This window comes from Geotrypetes seraphini, chromosome 5 (assembly GCF_902459505.1).
Source record: "Geotrypetes seraphini chromosome 5, aGeoSer1.1, whole genome shotgun sequence".
NCBI lineage: Eukaryota > Metazoa > Chordata > Amphibia > Gymnophiona > Dermophiidae > Geotrypetes > Geotrypetes seraphini.
In genome coordinates, this window is record NC_047088.1 from 183,268,524 (window position 1) to 183,291,411 (window position 22,888).

Below are 22,888 nucleotides of genomic sequence, written 5' to 3' on the forward strand. Positions count from 1 at the left end.
GCATAATATATAATCTAATTATTACATTAAAGAAACAGTCCTCAAAATAAAGTACTGCAGCTAGAAATAAAAGATAGATTTACACTTACTTTCGTTTCTCACCATAGTGTACACAAAATATAATCTTACTAATACATTATGGTAACCACAAAATTAAACTACAAAAAGCACACTTTTCCCCCCCTCTCAGGGTGCATCTTTCCCACCACCTGTACTGCTACATCCAACATTTCCCCCTCTCTCATCATCCGAACCATGTGCAGCATCTTTCACCCCTTCCCAACAGCCCCATACCCAACAATTCTCCTTGTATCACCTCTCTCTAACACCATGCCACATCTCTCCCTCCATTGCTTCCACCACCATGTCCAACATTCCTTCCTTCCTCCCACCACACTGCCCGTGGCTAACCCGGAAGCCTTCTCTCTGAGCAACTTTTTTTCCCTCACAAAGTCTGATCCTAGCATTCTTCCCACCTTCTACATCTCCTTGAGGCCACCTCTTGCATCCCTTTTTATCTATCCCATTGTTCTCATCTCTCTCTTCCCCATGCATCTGTACCTCTCGTCTCTCCCACCACCATGTTCAATAATTCTCTCTCCCTCCCTATGTCCTACAATTCTCCTTTTTCTCCATTTCCCCATGTGTACCATCTCTCTTTCCCTCTTACTCAGACACCCATACCCAACAATTCTCCTTTTCAATTCCTTCCCCCACCTCAGCATATCTTTCCCTCACTTCCTCCATTCTGTGCCCCAAGTTCATGTCCCCTTCTTCCTTCTTTCCATCCTTTGTTCAAAGTTTGTGCTCCCTCCCTTTCTTCTGTGTCCCAACACGCCTCCTCTCTCTCATGTCTCAACGCACCCCTCTTTGTCCTTCCCTTCTTCTAGTCTGTGTCCCAAATTTGTGCCTCCCTCCTACGGGTGTTTACCTGTTCTGGCTAACTCCCTCCTCTCAGCCACACTTCTCTTTACAAAGCTGCGGCTGCGGTTCCTACTTTTTCCATATTTTTCCGACAGAATGAAAAAAGTGGAAAAATCACTGGACTAAGTGTATAGCCCTCGATGGCTGCCCAAGCTTTGTTGGTTGGGCTGAGAACTTTTCAGCAGCCTCTCATGCATGTCACACGACCAAATATAATAAGAAGTCTTTACTGCATTTAAATCTATGTTTTATATATGGAAATTTTTTAAATAAAAGCTTGCTATTAATGCCTGTTAGTACTTATTAACATTAATGCACTTTGATGTATACTGCCCTTACTAGTAATTTCATAAAAGTGGGAAAATGCACACTTTTGTCTGAAGGGAATGTAAAATAATTCAGACTGCTTTATGTGTATATCCTTAGTCATATTTTCCTTTCTGTTTACAGTAGCATGTGAAAATTCTACTACTGTATCTCACTCACAATGGACAAAACCTTTTGCCTTAATGCAGTGATTTCCTGTGGGACCTCCAGTCAATCAGATTTTCTACAATGAATATTCATGAGATTGATTTGCACGCACTGCCTCCTTGGTAGACAGATCTCTATCATGCAGATTTTTTGTGATTATGGACTGGTTTGGGAACTCCAGCCTTATACTTTTGATACTGTCTAAAGCCTCTATCACAACTGATATTTTAAAATGATCCTAAATATGGTCTGAGGACATCTCTGTCTGTCTCAAATAAATCTACTCAGAGATAAGCATAATAAATTCAATGTTTCTCTTTAAGCAGTATACTGGAAAAAAAAAATCAATTATTTACATCTCTTCCAGCTTCTCCAGGTGAACCATTTAAACCAGGAGCACCTGATGTACCAGCAGGACCACGTTCTCCACTACCACCATTGGTACCGGGCTTGCCATCCTCACCCTACATAGAAATAAAAAAATGATATGACTGGTAGTATCAACATGGTGGTATTCTCAATGACCCTAAACAGCTATTGTATTTTAATTGAAAACCACTGATTAGATATCACTAATACCTGAAAAATACAGTTAACATAATAGGACAGTCAACAGTCACTTTTTTCAAAGCTTTTGCAAACTACAAGATTTGAGTTGTTTGGGTTTTTCTTTCTGAATATTAACTATTATAGTTGCAGAATACAATGGTATAGAAAACAATATAAATGATTTTTTTCCTCTTACTTTTCTTTACTCGTTATTTCAAAATGACTCTAATACAAGCAAAATATGTGATTTCTATACTATTTTTAGATAAAATATAGATCAATCACTTTTCAGCTTTCACTTGGAAAATAAGAAAAGCCATACTTTGGGCTCCTTTTACTAAGCTGCGTTAGTGTTTTTAGCGCACGCTAAACCCGTGCTACGTGGCTAGAACTAATGCCAGTGCGCCGAGTAATTTAGCGTGCGCTATTCCGCGCGTTAAGGCCCTAATACGGCTTAGTAAAAGGAGCCTTTTGTCTAGCCCAAGGTCCATCGAGCTCAGCATTCATTCCAACAATGACCAGCCTCGGTCACAAGTGCCCAAAGATCCCATAAACTAAACCAAATTTCCCATAGCTCATTTCAAGAGATCAGCAATGGCTAATTATTTTCATGGGCTTTTCTTCCAGGAACTTGCCCAAACTTCTCTTTTTAACCTTGTATGCTAGTCACCTAGACCACAGCCTCTAGCAACAGATTCTCAGTTTAATTAAGCATTGCATGTAAAAGTACTTTTTTCAGTCTTCTAGTTTCGAGAAGCATCCTCTTGTTTAGAGTTGTTTGAAAGGTTAGAAACATAGAAAAAAGTGGCAGAAAAGGGCTATAGTCCACCAAGTCTGCCCATTCCAAGTATCCCCCCCCCCTGAATTTACTCCCTTAAAGATCCCACAAGAGTATCCCATTTTTTCTTAAAATCCGTCACGCTGCTGGCCTTTATCACCTGGAGTGGGAGTCTGTTCCAATGATCCACCACTCTTTCAGTGAAGAAGTACTTCCTGGAATCGCCATGAAACTTCCCTCCCCTGATTTTCAGCGGATGCCCTCTGGTGGTCGAGGGTCCCATGAGCCAGAAGATATCATCTTCTGACTCGATGCGTCCCGTGATGTATTTATACGTTTCAATCATATCTCCCCGTTCTCTTCTTTCCTCGAGTGAGTACAGTCGCAATTTCTTTAGTCTTTCTTCATACGGGAGATCCCATATAACTGTTCTATATTCCATGTCCTTTATCATTTTTTGTTGCACTTCTCTGAATTTTTTTGGTTCTGGTATATTCTATATGAAATGGGGCAACCAGAACTATACTAAGGACCTTTATAGAGGCATAACAGAGTTCTCAAGTTTGTACTCTGTGACATTTTGAATATTCCCTAACATTTGATTTACTTTTTTGGGAACTGAAGCACACTGATTGAAAATTGCAGTGTTTTTTGCTGTGACCCCAGAACTTTTCCTTGAGGGATAACTCCTAACTCAAACCCAGCATTGTGTACCTGTAGCTGGGACTATTTTCCCTATGTGCATCCTGATTTTTATCGAAGTAAATTGAAGTTCATTAATTCTGCAAACTTCATGTTTTACTGACATTTATTTTTCTTGGACATGGGAACAGAGTATCAAGCTACATTAGGGTTAACATAGAGGCTCATTTTCAAAGCTCTTAGATACTTAGGTACTTCATATGACTAACTGCTTTGAAAATGAGTCCCATAACTTATTACTTCTAATATAGCATCAATTTAAAATAATTATCAAACAGTATCAGGGTGCTAAGGAAACTGCTTTTAATAAACCTAGAAACACCTACCTTTGGACCAGGAAGGCCAGCGGTACCTGGTCGTCCTGATAAACCTGGAAGTCCAACCACACCACGTGAACCAGGAGGGCCTAAAATGCCTGAGGGACCTGGAGCACCCTAATAAAACAGATAACATTTAGAAAATATATATCAGACAGGAACATTGTTTAAGGTCTGAATTACTAAGGCTTTTTTTCCCCATTCTATGTCTGTGGAAAAAAAAAAATCCTTGATGAATGAAGCTCTTAGCTTTAAATTAAGTCAATTTACATAAAATCCTTATTTGGCAGCCAACTAGACTACAACGAACTCTGATGGGGCAGGAAGATTGATGTTGAGGAGGAAGATCAGATGCTTGGAGATGATCAGATGGGGACTTGATGCTGCAGGGAGGGGTTGAAAAGAGGATCTCAAGCTGAGGGGTAATCAAGGGAAGGGATCTTATGCTGTGGGATGACTAGGTGGCCTGTCTTGGCTTCTAAACCTACTATTTCAAGAAGGCATTTATGCCTGCTTCAGGACAAATGTAAATGATGACATCTAGAATTTTTAATATTGACATGTAAAATGAAGAATACATATCAATATGTTAGGCCAACCCAAATAACTCTCTCTGGAACCCTAATTATACCTCCTTTCAATCTATGAATGGTTTAGATTATCAAAATGTCAAACAAGCACACCTGTCTCCACTGCAACATAAACCCCGAGTGCCACAAACTCAATTATAATGAAAGAAAAAGCGTCAGGTCTCAGGTGAGCTATATATATATTTAGGCTCTACCATAACACCAACATCATCGGCACAAAAAAACTTTCATTTATTGGGCAAATATTGCACTCAAAAGGTAAACATGCACAAACAAAAACTATGATGGGACACTGGTCCTACTCGTTACAGTTAACGTTTCAAGGGGAGACCACTTCTTCAGGACTGCTGGACTTTCGTGTTAAACATATAGGGCTCTTTTTACTAAGCCACATTAGAGCCTTAACATGTGGAATAGCACGCGCTAGACCTTAACGCCAGCATTGAGTTGGCATTAATTCTAGCCATGTAGCGCGGGTTTAGCGCATGCTAAAATGCTGCATGCGCTAAAAATGCTAATGCAGCTTAGTAAAAGGAGCCCATAGTTCCATGCTTCTACCTTTTCCCCGTGCCATGTGTAAATAGCAATTTTCTAAATCACTAATTGCACATGCAGACAATCTACACATATAAAAGTTGCTATTTACATGTGGGGATCCTTTTAAATAAGGGCATTAGAGTAATTTTATTAACATTTTATGTGCATACACTGGCATAGACACATGAAAAATCCTTTATATAATTATTTCTATACTCAGCTGCTATACTTTAGATGAGTGGTTTAATGTAGGGCAGCCTTCTCAATTTAGCGGCTTAGCTCAGTGGTTCCCAAACTGTGTGCTATGGCACCTTGGTGCACCACAGCAAATTCATAAGGGAGACATGGCATGTTTTTGTGACTCCCTCCAATGTTGTGACTAGCTAGTAGAGCTGCCCACACTCTGCCAGTGCTGCATGTAACTTAATCTAACAATGAGCTGAAAAAAAGATGCTAACTAGCAATAATTGGCATTTAGAAGGGAATTCATTAAGCAGCGTTAAGGCTTAATGCATCTTCTTTTTTTTTTTATTTTATTTGTTTATAAGTTTTACAAATTGTTAAACAACAATATAATAGAAATAAACATTTAAAAAAGAAACAAAACATATCAATTGTAAATTCACAAAATTAACTAAGTTCACAGTCCACAAACTGGGGAGAGAAAGTCCTTCACCTCCAAGGGAAGTTGGTGTTCAAGAAATGTTCATTCATATTAGGAGATCAAACAGTTGGATTAAATTAAATTATCATCCTGGTTAATTGAAAAGGCATGGAGGGAATTGGAGCTTAACCAGCTGCCTTACCCTCAAGGAAAAATTTCAACTGATCAGGTTCATAAAATATATATCTAATGTTCTGATGGGTAACACAGCATTTACAGGGAAAACGTAACTGAAAAGTTGTTAATGCATCTTCAATACAAGTTAAAGGAATTAGCCTGTGCTAAATTCTAAATCCCATTTTATACCTATAAGATTTTACTGGCAAATTCTATACAGTCCGTCTAAAGTTAGGCACTGATATTGGTGCTGATTTGTATGGCGGTAAGCATGATTCTATAAAAGTGAGATGTCTATTATAGAATCAAACTTGCTTAGGCATTCTAACTTTAATTGCATCCTATTCATGACAGGCTTTCTTTGCCTAAATACCTGCACCTAAGTCAGGTACCTAATGGCGCCTAATTTACAAAGAGGTGCCTAATCACACTCATTTTTAGTGAAGGTGCTTTGGACTAGGTGCCTACTTTATACTGAATCATGGCTTTTGAGTCAGGTGCTTAACTTTCAATTACGTCCAGTTAAAACCAATTATGATGTGTTAAGTGTCAATATCAGTTTCAATTAAGCCTATTGACCAATTACGTTAGGCACTGATATTGGTGCCTACCTTTTGGCAGACTTTCAAATATAGTAGGATGATTGAATATGGTTTAGTTATGTCTGTATTGATAACCATCTCAGAAAACGCTAACTCTGTACTGTAACATCTTTACAGAAGCTCATGTATTTATGGTTTAATTATGTCAGTAATGAAAAGCTTCCCAGAAAACGCTATCTTGGTATTGTAATACCTTTACAGAAGCTCATATGAACTGCTCTAAATTGATTTCTCTATCATTAGTAGCGGTATAGAAGCTTTCAATAAAGAATATAGAATTTGTCAGTGTTTAATGTGCGCTAATTCCCTTAACATGCATTAAGGTGCATTAAACCCTAACACTGCTTGATAAATTCCCCCCCTAAGTAGTGCTAATTAGTGGTAATGGCAACAATTAACAGTTAGTTGCAAAACCGAACTTAGTTGATATTCTATAACATGTGTTTGCAATGGGGGCATTGACTGAGGAAGGACATGAGTGGGTCAGGGCAGTGGCGTAGCAAGGGTGAGAAGCACCCGGGGCGGTGGTGCTCCTCCCCTGCCCTCATGTCCACTCCCCCCGCTCCTTCCCTTTCCCCCTACCTGTAGCTCTTCGCTGCAAGCAGAAACTTCAACTTGCTGCCCACACCCACGTTGGCTCTCCGTCTTAACGTCACTTACTAGGCATGGGATCTGAAAGTAACTTCGGAGGGACTGCCAACGTGGGTATGAGCAGCATGTTGAAGTTGCTGCTTGTGGCAGTGAAGAGCTGCAGGTATAGTGTGTGTGTGGGGGGGGGGGGAGGGGAGAGTGAGAAGGAGTGGGGGAGGGTTGCTAGCATCCCCACCAAGATGGCGCCCTGGTCAGATCGTCCCCCCCCACCCTGTTACTATGCCACTGGGTCAGGGATATGGCCAAGGCTTGTGCATTCAAGATATAGAATGTATTTATTTATTTGGTTATTTAGCCCATCCTCCCAAGAAGCCCAGAATGGGTTACAGAAATACATACATTTATGCAACTAACTACTATAGTTGGGTATGAGCTGGCGTAAGTGCTCATACCTAAATTTAGGCTTGTCGATACAGATTTTATGCTAGTATTGTAGTGCATACACGCTAATCCACAAACTAAAGCACCTTAAGTTTATTAGCACTTGTTAAAATGTTTGCCCTGGTAGAAGGGGGATCGTGGAAGGAAATAATCCTACATATGTTGTTTTATTAATAGTTTAAATAAAATGTCTTCTACTAACCGCTTCTCCTCGTTGACCTGGTGAACCACTTTGACCTGATGGACCTGGTTCACCCTTTGGACCAACGCCTCCAGGGTTGCCTTGTGCACCAGCATGGCCAGCTGGGCCAGGGGCACCATCCTTGCCTGGACCTCCTGAAGGACCAGGTGGACCTGCATTACCCTGCAGAAAATGTAAACAAAGGTTAAAAAAGAACAAATAAAACACGGTTAAAAGCCAATTGATGACCAATTTTTTTGTGTTCTTTTTAGATTTGTGCTTATCTGGTAAAATGTCAAGAAAGTTCCCTAAAAATAACATTTTTTTAAGTCCCTGAAAACCATGGGCTGGATTTAGTCCAGACTTTCAATATTAACCTCTCAAATAATCTAATGATTGCAGGGACAAATTTACCTGTCCACTAAGCAGGGTTGGCATACACTAACTGCAAGCACAGGCCTGCCCTGACGGCTACCATTCACTACAACAACCAGTGTGATAAATATCCTGTACTAACTGCCAATGTAGAGAATGACACGGTGACAAAATTCATCACCGTTCCTGTCCCCGTGGATAACCGCGGGAAACCATCTCGATGTCATCATTCAAGGAGAGAGGGAAGAATCAAGAGTATAAATGGGCCCAACCACAGACCCTTAAGCTTTGCATTGAAGAATGTTGATGTAGAAGGACTGAGGTTGAGATAGACACATAAGAATGACACAGGATTGTTTCCCGCGGTTATCAGCGGGGATGGGGACGGTGATGAATTTTGTCACCGTGTCATTCTCTATGCCAATGCTCCCTCTGGAATAGCCAGTTGTGCACAATTTTCTTTTCTTATGAGCAACAAGTTCTACAAGTTTTTTTGTATGCGCAACAGGTTCTAAAAATCAACAATTTTCCAGATTTGCAAGTATTTTGTGAGTAACCATGTGAAATCTTTTGAGCGACCCTCCTAGAACGCATGAGCAATTGTTAATGCAATTCGCTTAGAAGGAACATAGGTAACTGTCTATCAGTGGCATAGCGAGGGTGAGAAGCGCCAGGGGCAGTGAAACCCCTCCTCTGCCCTCTTCTTCACCCCCCCACATGCTCCTTCCCTGCCCTCTCCAGCTATGCATGCGCCGCTTCCCTATCCCGTACCTCTGTAACATTCCTGGCACGAGCAGCTACCCCCAACCTACTGTCATGTCAACGTCGGATCTTCTTCTGATGTCACCTCCTAGGCAGGGTCCAGGAAGTGACAACAGAGGAAGAGCTGACGCAGGCGCGACAGCAGGTTTGGGGGTTGCTGCTCACACTGGGAACATTACAGAGGTATGGGGAAGAGAAGCGGCATGCTCATGCCGCAGCGTGGGGTGAGGAAGGAATGGGAGGGTGGAGAGGGGGACAGTTGCCTGTGCCTTCACGAAGATAGCGCCTGGGGTGGACGGCTCCCTCTCCCCTTTACTATGCCACTGCTGTTTAGTGTAGGATAGGTCAAGGAGTGGAAAGAGCACAGGTGGAGATTGAGTCTGAACTACATATCACAGTTGGTGCATGACAACTGTCAAATGGGCACAATTAATGCTACCTCAAGAGTTTCCATTAGCTTAAGAGGAACATGTGGTAGGGAACTTTCCTGTGTGGAAATTTCAGGGAGAATGCTGGACATCCCAAAATAGTTACTACACTGCCTTTGCAGTTACTGTATGTTAAGTTTTGCTCCAAATAAAAAAATTCTACCACAGTATAATAAATTGGCCCCTTGATTTGTAACTTTCTGTAGTTGTAAAGTGATTAATAAACTTACATTACTCCCAGGTGGACCAGGCAAGCCACGAGCACCAGGGAATCCAGCTCCTCCCTATGGTGTAAAAACAGTTGGTTAACTTATCAATTGAAAGAATAGATAACAGAGAATGATAACCTCAACCATTTCCTTTCCTTTTAAATTGAAATTTTAATCATATACAGCGCTATAAGCAAAAGAAAAATAAACAAGTCCACATCAATGGGAGAATAATAGCTAAGAAAACCAAACTGGAAATTCACACTTCAAATAATAAAACAGTACCATTACACCTGGACTAATCATAAGGTGATATCCAATTGAAATACCATTACTTAACTTCACTATTTATCAATACCCTTTCCAGCTGGTCTGGTTAAAAAAGGTATACCTAACATCAAAAAATGATAACCTCAACCATTTCATTTCCTTGTAACAAAATCTCAGAAACGGGATAGTATGTAAGATGTATACAACATCTGAACTAAAAATGATGATTATTATAGACTACTTGTGCAAGTAATACACATGTATGCACTAGTGTCTTGATGTATTTTGCCACTGGGCACGTGCATGGGTAGTTTGAGTGGAGCATGGGTGTACCATGAGTAAATTGTATAATACTCATTCTAACATACACTTATGTGTGGGCATTTTTACCTTCTATAGGGCTAGTGTAAGTGGCTGTACCTAAATGTATATATGTTTTCTGCCACTTATTTCAGATGCCTGTTTTTCTAGGATTCACTTGAAATATGGGACTTTTTTAAGGGACTTGTTTAAGGGACTTGAGCATGTAGAACAGTGTTTTACATGCTCGGTTAGGTTCTTATAAAATTATCTGAAGTATACACACTAGGGATGGGCTTTCTTTTGCAACAAGATGGGAGAGGTCAACAGCATATCCCATGTCATTGTACGATGGGCCACTGAAAAGTTCCTGGCCCAACCAAGAAGAGAATGATGTGGAGCCATGAAACTTACAAGTTATTCCATACTTTTCTTGATATGAAATGAAACAAAAAAGCATCAAGGAAAGTGTGGAATAATTTGTAAGTTTCATGGCTCCACATCATTCTCTTCTTGGATGGGCTGAGAACTTTTCAGCTACTCCTTGTAATGTGATGTCATAATGCCTCATTCCACCAATGCCTAAGAGCCAGTCTCATTGGTGATGTCACAATGGTTTAGTTTCCCTATACTTGTGTCCATTTACTAGATGTATTTGTCTCACTGAAATGAAACGTGTCAAGAAAACTGTGGAATAACTTGTAAGTTTCATGGCACCACATCATTCTCTTCTTGGTTGGGCTGAGAACTTTTCAGCGGCCCGGCGTATGTCAGTAACAAATGACAACAAGCAGGAAAAAAAAAGCATGTCACATTTTATTTTTTATTTTCCAATAATAGTGTACACTCTGCAAATTTTCCATGCTATTTCATATTGTTTTTAGCCACCACCACTGTGTTGTGCAGGCTCTCCATGAACACTGCACACTTTCCCAACAGTGCCTATTCTTTCTGAAGAGTGCATACTATTAACATTATTGCCCCTACAACAAAACAACATTTTTAAAATGGAACGTACTATGGCTATACATCAGGGACATTATAAGAAGTTTCTGAGGATTTGAGAGCCATTGACATAATTTTGCAATGAATAATGGTTGATTTTGCCTTTTGATCATGCATGCCCAGGGTGGGTGGGTGGGAGGGAGGTTTGGATTTCTTTTTTTTAAATTTCTTAATATTGAATATACTTTTTGAATATATTTATGGGGTGTGTGTGATATATCTATGTGTCAAAGATTACAATTGTATTTAAGTGATTTTATATTGTAATATTATCATATTATATTTTGCACTTATTTATGGTTTTAAAATGAATAAAGATATATAAAATAAAATAACACAGGAAACTAAACAAAATGATAATTGTTGGGATGCACACTCCTATAATTTTGTTTTGTACGGCAATAAAATGCAGAGAATAACATGTTTTGAACTATGGCTTCCCTGGATTTTAGCTTGCATTTCCATTTCTCTCCTGGAGCTACACTTAACTGGTCTGGTTGTGAGGATATCAAGAATATGTTTAAATTGGAAATCCAGTTCATGAAAATCTATGTCATGTGTATTCACTGTGTTAATCCTATAAACCTAATCAGATAGGTGTACCTTCAAAAGAAAACAATGAAATACTAGCCTACTTCTTTCACCCTTCTTTGATTTGCCAGCACAACAAATTGAAAATTTGCTAGAATAAATAGATACTATATAATTACTTACTGCAGGCCCTGGGTTACCACGGTCACCTTTTGATCCTTGTGCACCAGCTGGACCCTACAATGTAAAAATAATGTAATAATATTTTATTGAAAACATCTTAACTTAGGGACTCTTTTACGAAGCCTGATAGTGCAGACCGATGCGATAAATGCTCTGACACCCATAGTGTGTCAGAGCATATGCCACGCAATACTAACTAGCGCAGTTTTGTAAAAGGGAGTCATAGTAACCACTAGAACAATAAGTATGCTTGATTAGCAAATAAGATGTTTCCTTTGCTATGACATCATATGTAACTTGTACCTGGATGATTTATTCTATTACATATTTGAAAGGTTTAAATAAAGAAATTTGTAAAGAGGATGAACAAAATGTCATATGCCAGATGGCATACATCCAAGGATACTGAAGGAACATAGAGAGATTCTGGCAGCTCCACTTGCTGACCTTTTCAATACTTCCTTAGAGTTGGGAATTCTCACGGACGACTGGAGAAGGATGGATATGGCCTCTCTCCACAAACATGGAAGCAAGGAGGAGGTTTAGAACTACAGGTCAGTTAGTCTTACCTCAATGGTGAGTAAACTAATAGAAATGCTTCTAAAACCGAGGATAGAGAGTTTCTGGAATCAAGTGGATTGCAGAACTCGAGGCAGCATAGTTTTGCTAGAAGAAGGTCTTGCCAGACTAATGTGATTAACTTATTTGACTGGGTGAACAAACAGTTGGATTTAGAGGGAGTGCTAGATTTGATGTACAGTACTTAGATTTCAGTAATGCCTTTGACATGGCTCTGCATAGGCAATTGATATACACACTGAGTGCCCTTGGTCTTGACTGAAAAGTCACAAACTGGATTAGAAACTGGTTAAACATAGAAATATGATGGCAGATAAAGGCCAAATGGCTCATCCAGTCTGCCCATCAACAACATCCACTATCTCCTCCTCTCCCTGAGAGATCACACATGCTTGTCTTATGTTTTCTTGAATTCAGACACAGTTTCTGTCTCCACCAGCTCTACTGGGAGCCTATTCCATGCATCTAGCACCCTTTCTGTAAAAAAGAATTTCTTAGATTACACCTGAGCCTTCATCCTATGCCCTCTCATTCTGGAATTTTCTTTCAAATGAAAGAGACTCACCTCATGAGCATTTATGCTATGTAGGTATTTAAATATCTCTATCACATTTCCCCTTTCCCACCTCTCTTTTGGAAGAAGAGAGAGGGTGGTGGTAAATGGAGTTCTCTCGGAGGAAAAGGATGTTACCAGGGGAGTACTGCAGGGATCAGTCCTTTCTGATGATCTTAAGGTGGCCAAACAGGTAGAGGGTGACAGCGAAAGCCAGAAAGGTGCTTGGGTGCATAAGAAGAGGAATGATCAGCAGGATAAAGGAGGTCTTAGTACTTCTGTATAAGTTTCTGGTGAGGCCTTATTTAGAATATGTTTACGTTTATTAATATTTATATACCACTATTTGTTACAACATCAGTGCAGTGTTCAACAAATTGAAAGGAAAAGAATGCTAATAGAGAAGATAGATAATAGAGAAGATAATAGAGAAGAGAAGAAAGAGAGAGAAAAAAAAAATTATCTCTTAGTCACAGTGTAGTTTGTTGCCAGAAATAAAAAATGTAAGGTTGAAAAATCATATTAGATAAGTTTTTTAAGAGGCTCTAAATTTTGAGTATGTAGACTCATAACATAATTGATTTGGCAGAGAATTACATAAATATGGAACTGATGCAATAAAAGCAGAGTTGCATGTAGACTTTAGTCTATTTAGATGAATGGGTGGTAATGCTAATCTGTTTAAAGTCGTTGATCGCAAAGTGCGAGATGGTTTATAAGGAACAGCAATTTTGAAAGGTAATCAGGCTGCTCATTGTTTAGTACTTTAAATGCCAAAGTTAATGCTTTGTGTATCAACCTATATTTAATTGAAAGCCAATGATATTCTCTAAACAAAGGTGTGTGACATGATCGATCATACTCTGTGCATTTGTAATGATTCTGATGGAGGTGTGTTGAACTGTCTGCAGTTTCTTAACAGAAAGCTGAGGTAGTCCTGGGTAAATAATATTACAATAATCCAATTTTGATGTAACTAGTGCATAAGCAAGGGATTAGCAGCAAGGAGTATCTATATACGAACATATTGAATGGATCATCCATAAAGAATAAAAGCAAGATCTAACTACTGAAACCAACTGTGGATGAAATGTCAAGGCTGAAACTAGATGATCTCCTAAATACTTCATAGAATCTTGAAGTTGTATAGGTTGAGACCGCAAAACGGGTTACTGTCAGAGATTTTAAAGAACCATTAATCCATAACCCTGTAGTTTTCTGAGGATTTTGAATTAGTTTATTTAGTAGAATCTGCTTATCAATCATATCCAGACAAACTAGTATGGAATTTAAATCAGGGTTGTTCAGATTCTGAGGAAATACTAGTAAAATGTCATTGGCATAGATATAACATTTAATCTGATGTTCTTGAATTCTTAAAGCAAAAGAGCTTAAGAATATGTTGAATAGAAGGGGCGATAATATAGACCCTTATGGGCTTTTCAGATTACTTTAGCGACGATAGAAAAAATAAGGAATTCTATTAAAATAAAACCTTGTTCACCACTCCCGACGGAAGATGACCCACCAATGAAATGTGTTTCGAAATGTTCTAAATTTAATATCCCTTCCCTAAATTAGTTGAAAAGGTTGCTTCAAACCATGAAATCAAGTGGCTCGGCCTCTGAACTTATGCCTCCATTCAAGATAAAACAACTGTTTACAACGCTGGGTCCAATTATCCATACAATAATTTCAAACAGTCTAATAGCAAGCTCCATTCCAAAAGCCTGGAAGGAGTCAATATTGATACCCATAATAAAAGACTACTCAGGACCTACTGATCAGGTTTCAAATTTTAGACCAATTGTCAATCTCCTATTTCTCGCAAAGGTAACAGAAAAAACTGTTTGCAATCAGATTTCAGATTTCATCGATAAAATACATGTTCTTCACCCTAATCAAACTGGCTTCAGAGCTCACCATTCCACCAAACACTCTCTCATTGGTCTTACAACAACAATCATACCATCTTGACCACCACAAATCCTAATTTCATTAGACCTCTCTGCAGCATTTGATATGGTACAATAGATCATTCACTTCTGCTCTCCAGATTAGCAAACATTGGCATTAGTGATCAAGTTCTTCAATGGTTACACTCTTATTTTTCTGAACGCTCTGCAAAGGTCAACTTTAATAATTCAACATCAAACATTATTCCTTCTAACTACAGAATCCCTCAAGGATCCACCCTTTCACCGCTTCTTTTTAACATCTTTCTTGCCCCATTAATTAAGCTGGCACAGTCCATCGGGTTTACCCCCTATGCCTATACGGACGATATACAGCTCATGCATCCCCTTAATACGGAAAACCTTAATGAACTCCTAGATTTAAATAGGAAAATGGAACATATCAGCCAATGGCTAAGGCAAAACATGTTAGCATTTAACATTAATAAATCTCAGACCCTATTTTCCCCTGGAAAGAAGGCCTTAGTTTGCTGGCGCCAATCCAGATAGATAATGCCCCTTTACAAAAGTATTAAGCATCAAAATCTTGGGGTTATATTAGACCATAAACTTATCTATCAAGAACACATCAGTCAAACAGTTTTAACCTGTTTTTATAAATTACGTTTGATTACGGTAGGTCTTTGTCATTGCAAAACTGGACTATTGTAATTCACTGTTAAAAGGTATTACTCAAAAACAAATAAGAAGATTGCAACTAATTCAAAATACTGCAATAAAAATCGTAACCAACTCAAAAAAGTACAACCATGTGACACTTCTATTATAAAACGCTCATTGGCTATCAATACCACATCATATCTCTTATAAAATTGCATTACTATCTTTTAAGATTCGCCAGGTTAATCTTCAAACATTTCTCGACAGGTTACTGATTCCTTACACTCCTTCAAGAACTCTACGTTCATCAGATCAATACCTCCTTTCTATCCCATCTCTTAAGTATATTGGCACAAAATGGACAAAAATCTTCTCTGTAACTGCACCACAGTTATGGAAGTCACTTCCAGGATATTTAAGAGAAGAAGCGGCATTAGACAGATTTAAAAGCTCTTTGAAAACTTTTCTATTTAGAGACACATTCGATAATTAGATTTCATATTTGCCGATAGCGTCCCAGCAGACTTTGCTTTTAGCATACAGATTATCCTTCTACCCCTATCCTAGTGTATGAGCCTTTATTGTTACTTTCCTATAAAATATTTGTAGTTCAATCCCCTTTCCACATGTAGTCTGTAAGTCTGTCCTTAAATGTCATTGTAATTACAACTAAATGTTATCTGTAATCCCGATTTTAGTAAATTTGTAATTCGCTTTGAAATATTTTTATAAGTGTTTGCATCAAATTTTAATAAACATGAAACATGATGAACAAGTGGCACCAAATGAAATGTTAAATGTTTAGCCTGTTAAGAAAGAACTAAATACAGTACCAGTAATACCTAATTATTCAAGACGAGAGAGCAGAAGAGAATGGCTGATTAAATCGAATGCTGCAGATAGATCCAAAGAGATTAATTATACAGCATTATCTTGATTTATGGCAGTATAACAATCATTGAGAAGTGAAACTAAGATTGTCTCAGTGGAATGAAACTTTCGGAAACCTGATTGTGATGGGTGAAGCATATGTGAGAGTTCAGAGTGCTGAGAAAGTTGTTGGAAAAACTACACGTTCCAAAATTTTCAGTATAAAAGGAATGTTAAAAATAGGCTGAAAGTTAGATACTTGTGATGAATCCAAAGAGTGATTTTAAAGTACTGAATAGACAATAGTAGTCCTCCAGTCTGAGGGAATCTTGCTGGAAGATAAGCTATTATGGATCATGTTTAGAATTAAAGAAGACAAACCATGTCTATTATTAAAGATCCAAGCAGAAGGAACAGAGTCCAGTTCTGGAGACTGCACCTTCAAAATGATATAACCAGGATAGAGTTGGCCTAGCTGGTGGCTACTAAAATGGTCAGAGGTTGTGGTAAGAGTAGATAGCGTAGCTGGGTTTAAGAAAAGGTTTGGACAATTTCCTGGAGGGAAAGTCCATAGTCTGTTATTGAGAAAGACATGGGGGAAGCCATAACATAACATTGTGCTTATTGACTGCGTAACCAGAAGTTCAACACGGTTTACAAAAAGTTATAAAAGTAAACATGTTACATGAAATAAGATGATTCATTAAACAGCCAAATATTTAGAAAAAAGATAGGTCTTCAATTGTTTTCTAAAATGGCCATAGGAATGGGTAGTAAGCAACAATATTCGGAATTCGTTGTCTTGAAGAGCTGCCTGAGATGCCAAAGTATGAGTTAGAAATTTCTTACTCCTGCTTGCCCTGGATTGGTAGCATGGAATGTTGCTACTCTTTGGATTTTTAAAAGTGACCTGGATTGGGCTCCGTGAGAATGGGCTACTGGGCTTGATGAACCATTGGTCTGATCCAGTATGGCTATTCTTATGTTCTTATAAAGAGACAGACTAATAGCTCTCAATATGTCTACTTTGGAAGAAAGATGAGAGAAAGGAGATATGATTGAGAACATTTAAATATCTCCACAGCACAAATGCACAGGAGTTGGGTCTCTTTCAACTGAAAGGAAACTCATATGAGAAGGAATAAGTTGAAGTTGAGGGAGATTGACTCAGAAGTAATCTAAGGAAATAATTCTTCACGGAAAGGGCGGTGGATAAGTGGAACGATCCCTCAGTGGTGGTGGTGGAGATGAGGACTGTACTTGAAGTCAAGAAAGCGTAGAACAGGCATTTGGGATCTCTTAGGGCAGGGGTGTCAAATGACGGTCCTCAAGGGCCGCAGTCCAGTCGAGTTTTCAAGATTTTCCCAATGAATATGCATGAGATCTATTAGCATACAATGAAAGCAGTGCATGCAACTAGATCTCATGCATATTCATTGGGAAAATCCTCAAAATCCGATTGAATTATGACCCTCGAGGACTGACATTTGACACCCCTGTCTTAGGAGAAGGAAGAGATGAAAGATGATATGGATAGGCAGACTAGAGAGGTTATATGGCCTTTATCTGCTGTGATTTTTTATGTTTCTATGTATCTATGAATGGCTTAGATATTATAAAAATTGTAACATTTTTTTAAAGAAAAAGAGGAATTCCTCCTAATATGGAAAGCTCTGCTAATCTAAATGTTATGGTCTGCACGGGGCAGGAGCGTGGGGGGATCGCTCTTGCCCCAAAAGCCTGCTGGACCACCGGGTAAGGCTTAAGGGATGCCGGGGGGAAGCAGGGGTGGGTCAGAACTGACCCGAATATTATTCGTGGTTTTTTTAATATTCGAGGGCCAGCTCTGCCCCTAACTCCCATGGATACGGAAGGAGAAGTGTACAAAACATTGGAAACCACACTTGTTGTACCAAATGGCAGAGTATATTAAGGTGATGAAACCAATTGCTATGGCACTGGACACACTGCAGGCTGAAGACCAATGTTTCATGGGAGTTCTTCTGCCAATGACCAGTGTACATATCTTCCTTCCATCAAGCCTTCGCTCAAATTTTCCAGCCCACTTGTTGATGCTCTAATGAATGGTATCATTAAGCGCTTTGGTCCACTTGAAGCTAAGAATGATTTGATAGTAGCAAGTGTTTCACATTCACAATTCAAGCTGTGCTGGATCCAGTCAGATGTTGCTAGAGTTCATGTCAAATACTTGCTGATGCAAGCAATGCAGGCTCAAGCTGACGCTGCAAACACAACTCCTAATGCAGCACCAACTTCCAGTGAAGACACCAGCTTCTTCTGCTTCTTTGAATCAAATAAAGGGGACGATGCTGTGCAGTCGGAACTAGACCTCTTCGTGAATGATGCTGCACTTGATATGTCCTGTCTCCAGTGCTATCCAACTGTGAAAGAAGTGTTTATTCTGAAGAATGCAAACTTTCCATCAATGAGCATCTAGAAAGAAATAAACTTATGAAAACAAGCCAACATGGCTTATGCAAGGGAAGATCATGCCTAACGAACTTATTGCACTTCTTTGAAGGAATTAACAAACGGATGGACAAAGGGGACCCCATAGACATCATATACTTAGATTTCCAAAAAGCCTTTGATAAGGTAACCCATGAATGCCTATTACGGAAACTGAAGAACCATGGGGTGGAAGGAGACGTACATAGATGGATCAAGAATTGGTTGGCGGGTAGAAAGCAAAGGGTAGGAGTGAAGGGCCACTACTCGGACTGGAGGAGGGTCACGAGTGGTGTTCCGCAGGGGTCGGTACTCGGACCGCTGCTGTTCAATATATTTATAAATGATCTAGAAACAGGAACGAAGTGCGAAGTAATAAAATTCGCAGACGACACCAAACTATTTAGTGGAATTAGGACTAAAGAGGACTGCAAAGATTTACAAAGGGACCTGAACAAACTAGGAGAGTGGGCGATGAGATGGCAGATGGAAGTTCAATGTAGAGAAATGTAGTTTTGCATGTAGGAAACAGAAACCCGAAGTACAGCTATACAATGGGAGGGCTGGTAATGGGTGAAAGTACTCAAGAAAAGGACTTGGGGGTAATAGTGGACAAGACAATGAAGCCATCGGCACAGTGCGCAGCGGCTGCTAAGAAGGCGAATACTATCAAGAAAGGTACTACAACTAGAATGAAAGAAGTTATCCTGCCGTTGTATCGGGCGATGGTGCACCCACATCTGGAGTACTGCGTCCAATATGGCGATACTCGAGAGGGTTCAGAAAAGAGCGACATGATTGATAAAGAGTATGGAAAACTTTTCATATGCAGAAAAATTAGAGAAACTGGGGCTCTTTTCCATAGAAAAGTGGAGACTTAGAGGGGACATAATAGAGATTTACAAGATCATGAAGGGCATAGAGAAAGTGGAGAGGGACAGATTCTTCAAACTTTCAAAAACTACAAGAACGAGAGGACATTCGATAAAATTAAGATGGGACAGATTCAAAACCAATGCTAGGAAGTTCTTCTTCACTCAAAGGATGGTGGACACCTGGAATGCGCTTCCAGAGGGTGTGATAGGACAGAGTATGGTATTGGAGTTCAAGAAGGGATTAGATAATTTCCTAAAGGAAAAGCGGATAAAAGGGTATAGATAGGGGGTTGCTATACAGGTCCTGGACCTGATGGGCCACCGCATGAGCGGATTGCTGGGCATGATGGACCTCTGGTCTGACCCAGCAGAGGCACTGCTTATGTTCTTATGTTATGAGTATAGTTTAAAGTAGAAACTCACTGTTGCTCCTGGGCCGCCTTGAGGACCAGCAGCTCCTGGAACTCCGGGTTCACCTCGTTCACCTCCAGGACCCTTTTCTCCTTTCGGGCCCCCTTCTCCATTCTGTCCCTGTATTGAAAAATAGTGCAGAGGTTTGGGGGTTGAGTTAGTGAAAAGAGCAAGGCAAAAATACAGAACATGAAACAATAGGAAGAATGGTCATAGGATTACTACCATAGGTAAGAGATTAATTAAAGGGCACCAAGGTAAATTGAATCAAATTATTTTTAACACTTACAGGGGCTCCAGGGAAGCCAGCAGGGCCAGGAGGACCTATCTCACCTCGTTCACCCTACATGTAATTAAAGGAGATGTTAATTTTTAAAAAAAGACTTCACAACTAACATATAATTCACAACTAACGTTATATGAATTTATATGGAATAGCTCATGTTTTTCAATGAACACAATATACAAAATTAAATGAGTAACATTTTAAAATGAAATGCCTGAAAATGTGCATACTTATTACCTTATTTAAGCCTTTACAGTACAAAGACTTGTCTCTAATGACCCAAAATAAATGGGACTTTTAGAAGAGAGTATCTGTTAATCTCTATGATCCTCTTTTACTAAGCTTGATTCTATAACGTGAACATAACTTTTATAGAATTGCACTAAGCGCCATCCTAGTTGGCCCTGATATTTTGAGTCACCATATGTGGAATATGGCCCTAAATTCATTACAGACAACACAGGTGCAGTTAATGCTGCATTATAAGCTAGCATTAACTGTTCTCATTATAGCAATTCTATAAAGAGGCACCTGTTTTAGGGCACTAAGAAGACCAGGAAGTGATGTCAGAGGGAGAGTTGAGGCTGTCATGAGCAGATGGTTAAAGATGCTGCTCGTTGTCGGCAATTATTTGAAGAGGTACACTGAGGGGGGGGGGGGGTATGACAGGGAAGAAATGTAGGGAAAGGAGCTGCAAGGAGGAGAGGGGGGCATATGGTGCGGTGATGCTGGGGACCAGCACCCTGGGTGCTTCCTTCCCTCACTACCCATGTGCCAACTGCAAGGTGCTTTACCTGTCCAGTTCCTGCCTATTCCCCACCCCATTCTATGCTGTGCATTTAACTTTGCAATGAATGCATACTAAGTGTCAAGCTGTTGCGTCAACTGTTAGCATAGTTGTGAGCCAGCAGCATGCATTAATTCCCATGTTAATTGCTTAACACAGTTTAGAATACAAAGTCCTACATATAAATACATTAATTTAAAGGGACATTTAAGATTGTGTTGCATAACATTGCTTGAGACATTTTTTCTATTTATTATTTTCATTAGAGCTGTCTTTTCAAATATATGATAGCAGGATTATGCGTCACTATTATGTGGATATCAGTAGAAATTTGAATTGTTCTACATTGGTACATATTTAAGTTGGCAGCTCATGGCAGAAGACTAGTTAGCACACCCAATATACCATAGTTATCAATGATTAAAAAAAGCATACCGGACCACCACGTGATCCTGTAGGACCTGGGCCTCCATTTGGACCTGGTTCACCCTGAAAGAGATTAAATGAATATATTTTGGATGTTGTTTGCTAGCAAAAGTCGATAAAAAAAAGAGAAATCATAAACTTGAAATTCTCTAATACTATACCCTATCCCCAGATGGGCCTCCAGGACCAGGTGGGCCAATGGGACCTGCAGGACCCTAGTTAAAAAAAAAAAGAGTTCAGATTTTATATTTGAATTACTGATTCAGATCTTATCTGAAAAACAAGGTAAAGCTGTACTATTCATGCCATGTACCTTTAAAAATTATCATTATTTACAGTCCAAAACATTTATATTACAAAAGTAGACATTTTCTGATTTAGCTAATTACAGATCACTCTTTACAAAGTTCCCTAGTTACTAAACTGTTTAGTAATTGTTACAATTAATTAACAGAACCTGTAAACCTCAGTGTTAACAGTTGGGGGCCTTCCTAGCATGTCCCATTATTACCGAGAAAATGTGGTTACCATGTATTAACACAGTTGTAGATAACCCTATGCAATAATCTCTCTTGAGGCATTAACTACTCTATGTTATTTGTCAGGTTAACACTTAAGCATTAAGTACTTCCACAAAACCTGTAACATGCTAAATTTAATACTAAAATTACAATAACTGTCAAGGCCCCAAGCTAATTGTTAACATGGCCCCAAGCTGTTAGCATGAAATATTTGTCACCAGCTCAAGCGTGGGCCAAACAGGAGAAACTTTGATAGTTGGAATAGTTGAGTCAACGCTTGAGCTGGTGACATCTCTCCCTCACAACTCCTGTGTTTGTTCTGCTGCTTTTGTCATAGAGGTCTATCGGGTTTCTCTCCAGTGTCAGCATGAAATATTTCCCACATTGCAAAGCTAATGTGGTTTAGTAAATAGAAACTGAAATCAACAAGTAACTTAGAAATTATCATGGCCCTTCCACTTTCTACGTCATACAGCACATACCAAGATTCAGCATTGAGAATCCTCTTTCATTATGTATATAGTTTATATACAGATTCCATTTAATTTTTCTACATAAAGAGGTGCAATCCCATTTAAATCAGAATTGATAAATCCAGATCAGGAAGCAAAGAATTCTAGCATTATTTTAGAAAAACATTGGTGATTAAGAGCCTTTTCTAAAATGCATGCAGGAGGACACATGAATTTGCCTTCAGAAGTAGCAGGAGCAGCCATTTTACAAAGATAAATGCTGAAAATCCAATTGGAGGAAGCACAGCAATTTTTCCACGTGTAGATACCAACATTCATACACAACGAGTGAGGTGATTAAATCTGCGGACGATACGAAGTTATTCAGAGTAGTGAAGACACAGGGGGATTGTGAAGATCTGCAACGTGACATAATCAGGCTCGAGGAATGGGCTTCAACATGGCAGATGAGGTTCAACGTGGATAAGTGTAAAGTGATGCATGTAGGTAACAAAAATCTCATGCACGAATACAGGATGTCCAGGGCGGTACT

At 39.3% G+C, this 22,888-nt stretch overlaps 1 protein-coding gene across 1 annotated transcript in view; it reads right to left on the reverse strand.

Moving 5' to 3' along the window:
- COL3A1 (collagen type III alpha 1 chain) overlaps positions 1-22,888 on the reverse strand; it is a 170,565-nt gene that overhangs the window by 27,539 nt on the left and 120,138 nt on the right. The window contains exons 33-41 of the mRNA XM_033947168.1: positions 21,524-21,577; positions 21,372-21,425; positions 20,153-20,206; positions 19,876-19,983; positions 11,531-11,584; positions 9,263-9,316; positions 7,489-7,650; positions 3,754-3,861; positions 1,755-1,862 (exon numbers count right to left, since the gene is read on the reverse strand). Of these exons, the coding sequence (XP_033803059.1) occupies positions 1,755-1,862; positions 3,754-3,861; positions 7,489-7,650; positions 9,263-9,316; positions 11,531-11,584; positions 19,876-19,983; positions 20,153-20,206; positions 21,372-21,425; positions 21,524-21,577 (756 nt within the window). The remainder of the gene's footprint in view (positions 1-1,754; positions 1,863-3,753; positions 3,862-7,488; positions 7,651-9,262; positions 9,317-11,530; positions 11,585-19,875; positions 19,984-20,152; positions 20,207-21,371; positions 21,426-21,523; positions 21,578-22,888) is intronic.